The sequence below is a fragment of the Nelusetta ayraudi genome, unplaced genomic scaffold (genome assembly GCF_046127955.1).
Source record: "Nelusetta ayraudi isolate G7.1 ecotype Tasmania unplaced genomic scaffold, CSIRO-AGI_Nayr_v1 ptg000096l, whole genome shotgun sequence".
NCBI lineage: Eukaryota > Metazoa > Chordata > Actinopteri > Tetraodontiformes > Monacanthidae > Nelusetta > Nelusetta ayraudi.
Window position 1 is genome coordinate 921738 of NW_027466146.1, and position 13483 is coordinate 935220.

At 48.1% G+C, this 13483-nt stretch overlaps 1 protein-coding gene across 1 annotated transcript; it reads right to left on the reverse strand.

The window, feature by feature from the left end:
• Window positions 1-2385: 2385 nt before the first annotated feature.
• lrrn1 (leucine rich repeat neuronal 1) lies at window positions 2386-13171 on the reverse strand. Its single transcript, XM_076047960.1, has 2 exons — window positions 12863-13171; window positions 2386-5601 (listed from the first exon to the last, which is right to left on the reverse strand). Exon 2 carries the CDS (start codon window positions 5439-5441, stop codon window positions 3285-3287), a length of 2157 nt encoding a protein of 718 aa, XP_075904075.1. The 5' UTR covers window positions 5442-5601; window positions 12863-13171; the 3' UTR covers window positions 2386-3284.
• Between the last annotated feature and the right edge of the window lie 312 nt (window positions 13172-13483).

The following is a 13483-nucleotide window of genomic DNA, read 5'->3' on the forward strand; positions in this document are numbered from 1 at the left end:
AACTTTTTTTCCACGCTGAGCTCATCCTCGACCTTTAGAACCTCCGCCGCCTCCTGCCGGGTGTTACCTATTACCTGCTCACAGGCGCTCTGCGAAAAGTTAAATTTATCCCTGCAAGTGTGAGCGTTTGGAAATGAGTGAGCAGGCTCACAGGTGCCGCCGCTGCAGGGTGTCGCTCCTCTCAGCGATAGGTGTGAAGCTGCACAACAATAAAAATAATTGTGGAGCAGCATTGAGAGCTGCGTTCAGCGCTCAGAGGGCCGGGATCTCTGCGCACAGTTACACAATCACCTTTAAAATCTTTGCATGAATCATACATTAAAAATGTTAGTTTGACGAGTTTCAGCATTTAAAAAAAAAAAAATCTACTTTCAGACCAACAGTTGAGGTTTGTGCACATCATAAAAGGCAATATGATCCTGAGTCCTGTAAGCGGGAAACAGGGAGTACAATTTTAACATCTGACCAAACTGCTTTGCTACAGGAGAAATATAGATTGTCATGTCACCTATTCATTCTCACAGTTTACCAATACTTCTGAACGTAAGAAATGTACGAAGTAAAACACTGACTGAAAACATTTCATCGAGTACATTAGCTTACGAGGCTGCTAGCTCGGTGAGATCCCCTGCCTGAATTACTGCACATCCACATCGAGGAAGTTGCAGTCTGATCAGTTTTTGTTTTAACCCAACCATGCACAAACGGACCAATGAGGATCCTCATGAGGAGAAAGAAGTGGGGGCTATAGTCAGCTACAGAGTTTAGCCGTGACAAAAAACTGACTGCTAGTTCTGCTCGATGCTGTTTCATCAGTTTCATCATCTTGACAACATTCTTACATTGAAAGAAGAGCAAAGAACAGCACAAAGATTTTCTCCATTCCCAACAGGCCACTTTGGGAAAGAAGTTCGGTCTCCCACGCTCACACATCTAAGAACTGCAGCTCTAGTCCAATTTATTTAAAGGCACTTCTAATTGTATTGGGCTAATTCTGCAAGCAGTAAAAATCCAGTTTGCTCAGTCTGCAGGTGCACATATATTTGTTTCCTTAAACGCACTTTTCCCAGCTGATCTCCACCGTGACAAGAGGAAGACGAGCTGCGAGTCCTGGCTGACCGGGGATGGTTTTGTTCTGCTTCACCTTTACCGGTAAAAGACGGAGCAGCTTCTTATAAGTGGACATGATGCTTTGGTCATCTCCCACCTGCGGGCGCTGACCTTGCCAGTGGCATTTTAAGACCCCCGGGGACTTTTCCCACTTGGCCGCCAGCACTCGCAGGTGGATGGATGGAAGGGAAAAAGGGAGGGTTGTCATGGAAACAGGCAACTTGGACGGGACACGGCGGCAGATTCCAGCGAACACGCTGTGAAAAGCTCTCATTGATAGGCGTCCCAGTGAGCTGATTTCCACTCTGTCACTCGGCTGCCCGCCGAGTTGACACGGAAGCTTCTCGGCCTCAGTGCAGCAAACTGCCTGGCAGCGGAGGCTGCAAAAACATCAATGCAATGCAACCGCACTTGCCGGGCTAATTAAAGTCTAATAATTCAATGGTTCCATGTTCTACAAAATTCCCTTTCCCAACATTTTGTTGTTGTTTTTTTTTTTTTTACAATAATTTGTGCCTCTATCCTGTCAGGCCATCTTGTATTTCTTCTGCTTGCATCACTTCCAAAATGTGCGCTAAAACACATAATTCTGGAAGTTTCTGTTCTTTTATAATGTCACAAAGGGCTGGAAACTTCATGGGGAGGTTGGACAAAGCATCACTTTTAGTAGGAAAGTTATAAACAATGGGCTAAAGATTCCGTCGATGGACAATGGTTGGAATATGGATCCTCTGCGGATTCTATTTTTTCTCTCTTTCTACTCTCAAGTAACCACTCAGTGTGAAAAGACAACAAAATCTGCAACATCTGCTAGCGGTCCAGCGATCACCGTCTCTGCAATGTCGATGGTTAATCATCATGTTGTGAATTTCACCTGTGCACCTGGAATAAAGAAATACTTTTAAAATCGGTTTGAGCACAGAATCACTAATGTCAGTGCGCCAGTGTTTACTTGTTTACAGCTCAGCTGCCTCACAGAAGAGAGAAGCACCAGGATGAGTTCCGTACCAGGGGAGGTGGAGCCGACGCCGTCTGATTGCAGCGCAAGCCCAGAGCTGTCACTCAACATCACACACCCTCACTGGTGCTCCATCCATCCAGTGTGCACAACAACACTGAGCTCTGCTTTGTGTTGAAGTTGCATGCAGAGGACTGGCTGGAGGACAAGTTGAAAATTTGGACAGTTTAGTCCACCGAGCATCTTTTACACATGGCACAGAGCAGTCTAATTGATTTGTAAGTGAAAGAAAAAAAGAGATTCCTGGCGGCGAAATCATGGTTTTATAAAAAATAAGAGGAAAGAAGATTTTATTCAACCAGCTCCTCAATAAACAACATGTTTGTGTGTGCAAACCACAACAAATCCAGTGATTGTAGACACATTCTAACAAAAATAAGAAAGAAAACAAATTCTTTTTTAAAGAAGTAGTCCAGAAATTTAAAAAGCCTTACGTCTACTTGCCTAGTTGATAACATTCATATTTCTATTGCTGGTTTACAGTAACTGCTCCGTAAATGCAAGTCTAAACCAAACGTACGGTTATTTCATGTACAAAACGCTGTTTAAATCGTCGCTGATACAACATTACAGTGAAATGCTAACATTATTCAATAGACGGTATATAAAGTCTAAACATATTTTGTCAGCTTATATTTGAGTTGATAGACAAATTAGTATATGTAGATATATTTCAGTGCACAACAGTCAACAGTGAAACTGCTCAACGAGAGAAAGAAAACTGGCAGCTCCGCCGGAGAAAAGTGTCAAAAAACAAAAACAAAACGGAAACAAAAAAAACCACGGGCTGGATTTCAGCTCTTCCTCCGCTCACTTGTGCCGACGCGGTGATGGTGCTCATGCTGCGTTCCTCAAAACAAGTGCTAAAAATAAAGCGGTGACTATAGTGTCCAGGGCGCCGACAAAGCTGCCATGTCGCATGTTCGCTGTGAGTGAGAGGTGAAAGGCGTTATGTTAATAAAGTAGAGAGTTGGAAAAAAGAAAAAAAAAGTTGCTGTTCTTGCTTTTAAAGAGCAAGTCCAAGAAAATCTTGAGTTGAAAACAAGAAAAAACGGAAGTCATGAAGCCAAAGAAATGACACTCGGTCCACTCTTACAACAAGGAAGTAGGTGTTTATGTCGCTGTGCTCCTCAAATCCTCTGCCGGACAGTCGGCGTTACCACATGTAGTAGCTGCGCGTGGTGTCCACCTGACTGGGCTTGCTCTCTGTTGAGCCCTCCTTCTCTTTCTCGCTGTCCGCCTCCCACAGGTTAATGAGCGGAGGGTACAACTCGTTGAGTGGTATCGACGATGTTTTCTGCATGTACTTTTTCAGCGAGTGGTGGTAGTTTTTCCTCTTCCACCTCTTGGCGACGTACGCCCCCAGGCAGGCCAAGCAGATGATGGCAAACATGGTCCCCATGACGGCCGCCAGCGCCGTGTTGGTCCCCTGCTCGGATATCTCCACAGCAAAGGCCGCCGCCTTGGTGGTGACGTTGACGCAGGACTTCTGCATCTGCTGGTGGATGTTGGAGACAGTCAGGCACACCTCATACTCGGTGGCCGGTTGCAAGTGCGTGAGGTTGTACTCGTGGACGTCCACAGGCACCCGGGCAGTGTAGGTGATGTGCGGGTTGTCTATCTTCATTGTGGCCGACGACCACTTGAGGTTGGAGGTCAGTACGTTGGAGTCAATCTTCCAGGAGACCAGGATGGAGTGGGACTCCATTTGCTTGACATAGATCTTCAGGAGCTGCGTGTCGTCCAGCAAGGTGCCATTCACCCGCAGGACTGCCACCCTTGTATCGGCCCCCTCGGAATTCTGAGCCACGCACGTGTACCTGCCTGAGTCTTCCAGGTGGATTCGGGAGATTCTCAGGGTCCCTTCATGGCTGAGGTGGTATTTGTCAGACATGGTGTCCATCATCACCTTGTTTCCCATGGGCGTCACCCAGTAGATGTCCGGCTCGGGTTGCGACGTGGCTCTGCAGTCCAGGTCCACGGTGGTGCCGATGTCGAGGTTCAGGTGGGCAGGGAAAGTATCGTGCGAGATCATCGGCAGGCACTTGTTGGCCAGATTCCTCTGCAGCACCTCCTGCACCTGCTGGCCTCTTGACTCGGCCGGCATGGCGCAGAGCATAGACAGCGGTTCCATGAAGCGGACGGTGCTCCTGTTGGAGCTCATCCACCGGATCACGCAGTCGCAGCGCAGGGGGTTGCTGTGGACGCTGATCTCGCGCAAGTTGGGCAAAGAGTCCACTGTGGACTGGTAGAGGGAGTTCAGGGCGTTGTTGTTCAGCATCAGACTCTCCAATGCCGGCACGTCGCGGAAGGCCCGGCGGTCGACGAAGGACAGCTTGGGGTTGTTGGTGGCCTCCAGCTTTGTGAGCTCGGGCAGGTTGTCCAGCGCATGCTGCTCCACAGAGACCAGCTCTCCCATGTTGTTTATGCCCAGCTCTTTTATCCTCAGCATGTTCTTGAAATCTCCCTCTTGAATCTTGTGCACCGGGTTTTTGTTCAAGTCCAGGAATTTGAGGTTGGGCAACTTCTGAAGTGCCCTTTGAGGGACTAGGACCAGCTTGTTGTCATAGAAGGACAGACTTTCTAGATTGTCAAGGCCAACGAAAGCATTCCCAGGCACGTCTGACAAATCCATCCCCGCCAAAACCAGGCTTCTGAGGTTGCTCAAGGGCTTGAAGTTAAAGTCCATGATTCCGACGATAGGGTTCTCCCCGATCATGAGAATCTCCAGATTGGGTGTTGACTCAAACCACTGGCTGATGATCGTCTTGAGCTTGTTGGAGTTGAGGTGAAGCCTGAGCAGATTGTGAAGCCCAGAGAAAGCGTTGGGTGCGATGGTGTTGATTTGATTGTGGTTGATGTAGAGCTCCTGCAGATTGCTGAGGTCCTGCAGGCAGTAGTCTGACAATTCTGTGATCTGGTTCTCCTCCAGATGGAGGGTGGTGAGCTGGGACATGTTGATGAGGCCCACATCCCGAATGTTGCTGAAGTTGTTCTGGGACAAGTCCAGTTCAGTCAAGTTGAAGAGCTGCTCCAGCTCCTCGCTTGTCCGGGCGATGTAGTTGCTCTGCAGGAGGAGAACCTGGGTGTCACTGGAGAGGTTCCCTGGGATTCTTGTCAGGCGCAGGTCGTTGCAGTCCACTGTGATTGCTTCTCTGTAGGTGGACTGGGGCGTAAACCAGGGCCTGATCCCACAAACGCACATCTGTGGGCACTCATTGCTCTGCACAACGGAGAGTCCCACTAGCGAGAGCAGCAGGAGTCCAGCGAGCACCTGCCTCAGCTGGTGGCACTGTGACCTCTCCTGAGCCATGTTTTGGGGGAGACACGAGGAGAGGAGGGCGACTTTGGAAAAAAGTGTCTCGCGGTCATCAACCAGATTTTCTTCCGATTGGGTTCACAGTCCAATGATGATGAGCTGAAGTGTACAAGTTGAATTGTCATAAAAAAAGATCCTGGAGCTGAAGGGAAACCTGCAATGACAGAGACACATTTGCGTTACAGAGAGAAAGACTTTGTTGCTGGTTAATAACTTAACACTTATACAGTCTTCAATGTTTTGGAAAGCCGTGCAGGACATGACTCAGCAATGATCAAACACAATCTAATGTAAATTATGTTGAGCACTCAAACTAATTCAATCAAGTATTTAGTATGTGGGACAACAATTGTTCAGATAGTCATTCATGGAAGTACCGCATTATTTCAGCCAGTTTAACAAAGACTTATTTTATTCCTTTCTCAGCAGAGCAATCATGATAAAAGTTCATATCATTGTGATACACACACACACACACACACACACGCACACGTGCACGCACGTAATCATGCATGTCATGTCAAACTCAGTGTAGATTGTTTTCATCCGTCCAACAGGCCTGCTTTGACAACGCCATGAAACACTACAGACATTAGCATGTGCTTGCCGCAGGCGCCTTCGCCGTTCTGAATTTGGGACAGACATGAGAAAGGGGCTCGCAGCTGGTTAAGGGCTTTCTGCGGACTGGCTGGGCACATGAAGGAAAACTTTCTCAGACTCTTTGAGGGCTCTTGTCTGCAAATGGAGATTTTCAGGAGGCAGTTGCTAGAGTTGTGCACAGACCCTTTCACAAATGAAGGGCCCCAGAGAACAACGGATGTCTTACACTGCTAAAGCCACAGCATAGTTCAGATGTGAGTCATATTTGTCACCTGACCTACCAAACATCAGCAGATCATTGCTGTAATTTCAGCCTTTAGCTCAGCCAGCCAGCCGTGTTTCAGAAGACCTACATACTTGAAACTTTTCAGGCACCCGGTTGATGATGAATGCCAAGTAAGCTCCATCACCACAACAGTCCTGCCCCTCCCAGTTACCCATGGGCACGATTAGGTTTAGCAGGACTTTAGCTTTCCTACGGGAACAGTTTGGGAAGTCAATCATCCTATTAGATGCTGAGTATTCTGTCCACCAGCCCGACAACCCACCCACCCGCCCAGCTCAGAGCCGCGACACGCCACTGCACAATTTGCCTCCTCCGCCACACGCAGCTTTGTGGTCAACAGCAGCTTAAGGAGATAGCGCTTAAGAGGCTTTTCAAACAAGAGAGCTGACTAATTCATCCCCGTGCAAACTGCCTGGCAACAGCGGCGGGGAGACGGCAACAATCCCCGCCGCTGCCTCCGCTGCTCCTCCTATACCGAGGGATTTCCCTATGGGATGGGGCGAAGCACGGGTGAAACAGGGATCCTGGGATCACTGTGGGTTGTAAGGCGGCAGTCAAGGTAAGCAGATGGAGGAGCAGACAGATTAGATCACACACCGGCGTTGTGAATAATTGAAAATCTAAAGAAGTTGGGGAAAAAAGGCCAGAAGAAAAGAAAGAGCCTGTGACTAGCAGCAATCTTAAGACTTTCTTCATGGTCTATGTGTCCATCATCAAAATCAGTACATTTTGATGTATTTGTCTGGACATAAAATTGGTATATTTTTTATTTTTTTATTGACTTTCGGTTGTGCTCCCCTCGCTGTGGAATCTACTTGGTCCCTGACACAGTTTCACTTTGGCCATAAAATACAAAAGTAACTTAAATACACCAAATTGCTGTTGTGAAAGAAATATGATCACATTAAACATTTTGAATCAGTGTCCTGCAACATACTGTTGATTGTTTTGGTTTTTTTCCGGCAGCAGCTGGGAGCTGACGGGACTTCCTGGCGTCACAGGTCGATTGTCGCTGTGGGAGCCACAGGAAAACAATAACACACACACGGCAGGTAGAAGATCGACCGACAACATGAAAATCTATTCAATTATGAACCTGTTTATTGTGGTTTCACCTCAGAAGAATGAAGAGTGTTGTTTATTGATTGAAAAAAATAATTCTATTCAAATAGGATGTTTTCATTTTCAAGTTCATGAAAAATTAATCAAGATTTAGATCACATGATAAGCTATTAATTCCCTTTATCTGAGGCAGGAAAAAGTTTCGTTATCGTAAGAGTATCGTCATTATTCTTGTGAATACTATTAATGATCATGCAATTTCACAGTGTTGTCTCAGCGGTCCTCAGAGAAGCAGAAGATTAACCACTAGCCACTAATGCGAGGTGAAGATTTTCAGATCTTGGCAGCGCCCTAACGTTTAATTTCCTGCGGTTGGATGAGATGCATTAACATCATTATCTGGTGCGGAGCCGCGTTCTCTGGGTGTCGAGAGAAAATTAGGCGAATTAGGCGCTTTCATTCTGACGCAGCTGTGCAGAACAGCTGCATGTCACCCAGGATTTCTCCCAAACGCTTCTGTCTTTTGGGCTTTTCATGTATTTTCATAGGCGTCTAAGAAAATACATGAAAAAAAAATCCAGTTTTTGTTGAGTAAAAAAACTCCTTTATAAGGCAGATAAATTAATTTGTGCTCCATGTGAAGCCTGGGTGCATCACGGAGCGCTGGTGAAACAGCTCAGGGTGCGTTTAAGGCCACGGTTAACACAGTTTGGCGACGTAAACAGCAGCTGAGTGAGGCAAAAACTCAAACGAGATGTTGGAGTGACAGTCTGCAGGAGTAGACAAACTCCATCAACCGCCGTCTCTCAGCTCTGCAGAAAAAATGAAAATTGAGGTGAGTGCCGTTGCGAGAGTCCATTAACGTGGCCCTGAACGCACCACACAGAGGTGGCAGGATGTTGTTGTGCAGTGCTTTCAGGCCAGAGAGGAAGCGTAGCTGTGCTGAGGACATGGGCACTGAATGCAGATGGGTTTTTAAGTGCGCGGCGGAAGGGGGAGGGAAAAAAAACAAACCCAAGGAAACGACTCTAATGACTATAAATTATCTGCAACAAGCCGCTTATTTGTTTCCTATAGTCCGAGAGCACAAATCAAGAAAAACTTTGGCCACACACACAACAAACACAGGGCTCTGGACACTTCTGCCATGAACTGGACTCGATCTCAGCCAAATGAGGTGAGGGGGCGTTTTCACTGGATTCACTGGATGAAGTTAACATGATAATAAAAAAATGTGAAGACATGCGACAGCCACGTGGGCTCGTCAGTCCGCTGGGGTGTCATCGAGCAGAAACCCGTCACTCCGCCTGTCAATTAAGGTGCTGACAAAAAAACAACAACGAAAAAGAAGTGGGAATTGGAAACCTTCTGTGACGCTGTGCGCTGAGGTTGCAGGTGTGACATCACCTTAAAATAGCCGGCCTAATAATAATGATAATAATCTAGTCCACACAGCAGTGAATTTAAAGTCTATATTTAATGCTGTTTATTATCCTTCAGGCCCAAAATCATGGTTGATATTTGAGTGTTATTGGATGCAATTGTTTTGTTTTGTTATTTTTTTTTTAGTCTACTAGCAGAAGCCAACACAAGGTTTAGTTCTAATTGGCTATCCTGGTGAGTCAGATGACACTTAGCCTCCACACGCCAAAGTGAGTCACGCTGAAGTGTGCCGTGACATGAGATATGATAAAACATTAGAAAAAAAAATTTGATTTGTGAAGACGCACATCCTGCTTTCCCAGCCTGCGCAGGTTCCCCTCTAAGCTGTAGTTTGACATCTGTGCACGCGTGCACGCACACACACACACACACACACACACACACACACACACACACACACACACACACACACACATTCACACACTCACACATTCACACAGAGGATTAAACAAATATGAGAGGAAACAGATTACAGGTGCAGCAGGTGAGAAAACACACACACACACACAAAACACACAATCCCACTGAGTCTGCGAACGCGTCTCTTTGCAATGCGAGGCGACAGAAAGCTCCTCATAACTTTTTTTTTGTTTGGAAAAGCACTAAACAAACAAAATCCATAACCAGAAAAATAAATAAATAATGAGGATCCCAAATTAGACGACGACAGCAGTAGCAGCCAAGTGACAAAAGAACCCAAAGGTGTGAGAATATGTCGGGCTGACTGCAAGAGTGTCAAGAAAAACACACCGCGGGGGTTTAAAAATAAAGCCTGTTCAGAGCCGCGCAGCAGCAAGCAAACTGGATCTTTTTCCTCGGCTGATGAACGGATTGTGGAGCCCTTCATCGTCCTCACGGATTTGGAAAAGCAGCGAGGCTTCACTGCAGAGTCCCATGTAAACAGACGGCTAAAATAGAGCCTCTGCCCTTTAATAAATTGTTTCATCGATGGAAAACAATCGTCTATGTTCTCTTGTATTTGTACGTGTATGTTTGTGAACTCAACGGAACTGAGAAAAGTTCATCCTTTAATTTGTTTGCTTGTTTGACAATGTGTGCTGGATAACAGTCCTGCCACTTTGTGATGTCAAAGGGTGCCAATGGGCAAGGGGCTGAACGCCAGGAGCCCACTCAGCCCCTGACTATGCCTTGTGTGTTGTCCCTGATAAACATGCAGAAGGTCCAACAAACCTAATTACACTTGCTTGACTCAGAAAAATGGAGCTGTGATGTCACCCCATGTGACAAAACCTCTCCTTGGCTAGTGAGGACACCCCCAGTCAGAGGTTGGACCCGTCCTTGGACGCCGCCCTGTTTGTGATTTCTTTCAAACGTGTCCAACAAAGTAGCAGTTTTTCAGCACAAGGCTGTAAACACGTGGCTAAATGTGCTGTTTTTCTGGAGCACCAGAGAGTTTTCAGGTCTTGCTAAAACTGGAGTCCAAAATGAAGGTAAAGAGCTGAGAACAGGTGTAGTGTGGAGCCTTTAAAGAACAATTCCTCTGATTTACTGATGCGCCAGACGACGGCCGTTTAGTTTCCACTAACTGACAAACGCGTCCCACTCGGAGGAGCTGCTGAGGAGCGTTTAAGTGCCCACGCTGACCTGCTCTTTATTGAAGCAGATGTTAGGTGGACCACTTCATCACCAGCAACACTCTGGTCATTGATTTCACAGCAGCCTGATTGCTGCACCTCTCACTCTAGTTCACCTTCAACCGGAGGGCAAAAAAAGAAAGAAAAAGAAAACAATCCTCCAGGGACGCCGTCGTCCACCAGGAGGGGGCCCCATTCACGACCCGCAGCCTCGATGAATTGATTTCTGGCAGCTGAAGTCTTATTATGGGAAGGGGAAGTAAAATGTCAACTACAGTTCTGCGTGGCCATCAAACATCCAGGCAGAGAAAAATTAGGTTTCGTTCTCTGACTCAGTTCCAACTTTTAGTTTTGTGTCTGCAAACACCAGGGCTCTTAAACGCAATGATTTCAACTTAAGATGACAATCTGAGTTTTCCCAGATGTTGATTTTCCTCTTAAGTGTCTTCGCTCCATTAATTAAGTAGCTCTACAGAAAGTAGCACGTTTAGCCCTCTGTTTGCAGCCTCCTGCTAAAGCTGCTTCTTTAGGAAGACATGGTGGTCTGGAACCCTGACTAAGCCGGGAAATGTATCCACACCCTTTGTGACATCACAAAGGGTGTCGCTGCAGTTTGTTGTAACAAACACTTCTTGAAAGTGGAGCAAGAGAAAGCAGTAAAATGATATTGATATTAATTTAATATAATTGATATTCTGGTTTTTGGTTTCTGGTTCGTTCACCAGCAGGATGGAGGCACAGATTTCTGTTTCAGAAAAGTAAGAAGTGAATTTTTTGACGTGAACAATCTCTGTGTCTCAAGGTTTAACTGTTTCAGATTAAAACTTTGCACACTGTTCTGACAAGGAACATCCTTGCTGTCTACAAGGAACCAAGAAACCTTCCGCCACCAGCTGACAACATTCTTCTTTTTTTTTTTTTGCATCTCAATAGCCACACAGTCCTCGCATTGTGTCGATGAGCTCAATAACCCGCCCCCTCTCCTCTCCATCCACGCCGCGTCTTATACCCCCGGGACCTAATTGTTGTTGTTGGTGATGATGATGGAGGAGCTTTTCCCTCCAATCCCCCTCCATCCCTCCCCAGCCACCAACCCACCTGCTTGGAACACACACACACACACACACACACACACACACACACACACACACACACACACACACACACGCCGCTTTGTAACCATCAAGTTCAGGAGAAGACAATTGGACTCTTAAGAGTGTCTGAGCTCTCTTGCGCCATTCAATTAGCCCGTTGGCCACTTAGCATGCAGCGAGTGTGTCATATGTTTGCAAACACAACACAACACAACACAACAGAAGGATGCGACCAGTGGAGGCAGGAAGCAGCCTCTCCTCCTCTTCCTCCTCTGTGACTGAACTGTTTTCTTTTAAACTTGTGAATGATGGTGTGTGTGTGTGTGTGTGTGTGTGTGTGTGTGTGTGTGTGTGTGTGTGTGTGTGTGGAGTGGGGGATGGGAAGGGGGGTATTGGGTGCATATTAAAACAATACATCTAGATCCCCTGAAGCACCTCAACCTCAGTCATTGTGTGACTAAAGTTTCAGGGGCTGCGAAGTCAGCTGTCCTCCTGCGTCACAAAGGCGCAACAGCTGCAGAGACAGAGGAGAAGCAGCAGCGTCGTGGTGGTGGTGGTGTGTGTGTGTGTGTGTGTGTGTGTGTGGGGGAGGGGGGGGGTTACAATGGACCCCCTGCCAGTGCAAAAAGAAGCAGAAACACAACCTCCTTGTCAGCACATCCTCCTCCTCCTCCTCCTCCTCCTCCTGCCACACAGCGAGCGCAGCGCCCTGAGACTTGCAGGAGTGAGAATCATCTGCAGACACTCAAACATTAACATGCAAATCACACGCACGCCAGGCCCGCGCGCGCACGCCCGCGCTGCCACAGCGATCCCCCACACCCCTCACATCAAAGTTACTCGCTCCGCGTCAGGTGTCGAATCGAGCGAATGGCGCGCGCCGTTAAAGGTTCAGTCCGGTACGACACCGGGTTCGGGTTTTCATCTGCGGCGCTGCTCGCGTTCAACCCTCCATCCGGCTCGCGACGTTGCGCTAAAAACCACACTGCGTTTCCACGACTGGTGCGGAGGGAAAGAGGGGGAACCGTGTCCTTGAGTGCGTGTTATCGCGGTGGAGCCCCGACTCTTTGCATCGCCCTTGCAGGCATTAAGGAACTTGAATGGTCGGGAACCAAACACGGTTCCATCAAAACACAACCATGTTAAAAACAAACAAACAAAAAACACCAACGAGCCATTGAAATCAAAGGTGTTTACAAGCGCCGCGTTTAGGAGAGAGGCGACATCATGATCCCCCCCCCCCCGCACTCTCCCTGATACAGAATCACCCATCACCCAAACACCCAAACATAAATATCCGGCACCAGAAGTGTTTTTGCTCCAGCCGGCTCTCACCTTGGCAGTCCAGTCCGCTCTCTCCCGGGCGCTCGGAACCTCGACCCAGACCAACGCGTCTGGAGGCGAAGAGAAAATAACGCAGCGCTGCCGGATCGAGGGGTTACAGGGGGAATCCTCTCCAACAAGGGGGGCTCATGTGCCGCCTGCGCGTCCCGATCAGTCCCACGGTTCGGCGGGGAGACGCATGTCGCTGCCTGCGGAGAGATTCTCCCTCCTGTCGACCTGCTGCAGCCCGCGAGGAGTCTGCTGCTGTGTCGCTCCAGCGCTCCGTCTCATCCGCCGCCGCCGCCGCCGCCGCTGCTGTTGCCTCCTCCCCCTCCTCCTCCTCCTCCTCCTCCTCACCACCCCTCCTCCTCCTACGGTTGGAGAAGAAGAATTACAACAACACCTGGCGCTGTCCAGGCCAGTCAGCTGATTCCCCGGCAGGCTATTGGCTGGCAGGGGCTGTCTGTCACCGTGGGCCAAGCAGAGCAGAGCAGAGGCACCATCTGCTCCGGGCTTGTTGTGATGAGAACAAAGACAGAGGGGGGAGGGGGGAGGAGGGAAGGAGTCGGCGGGGGCAGGGGTTCGAAAGATGCGGAGGGGAGGGGAGAGGTGGGGGTGGAGGTGATGGGGCGG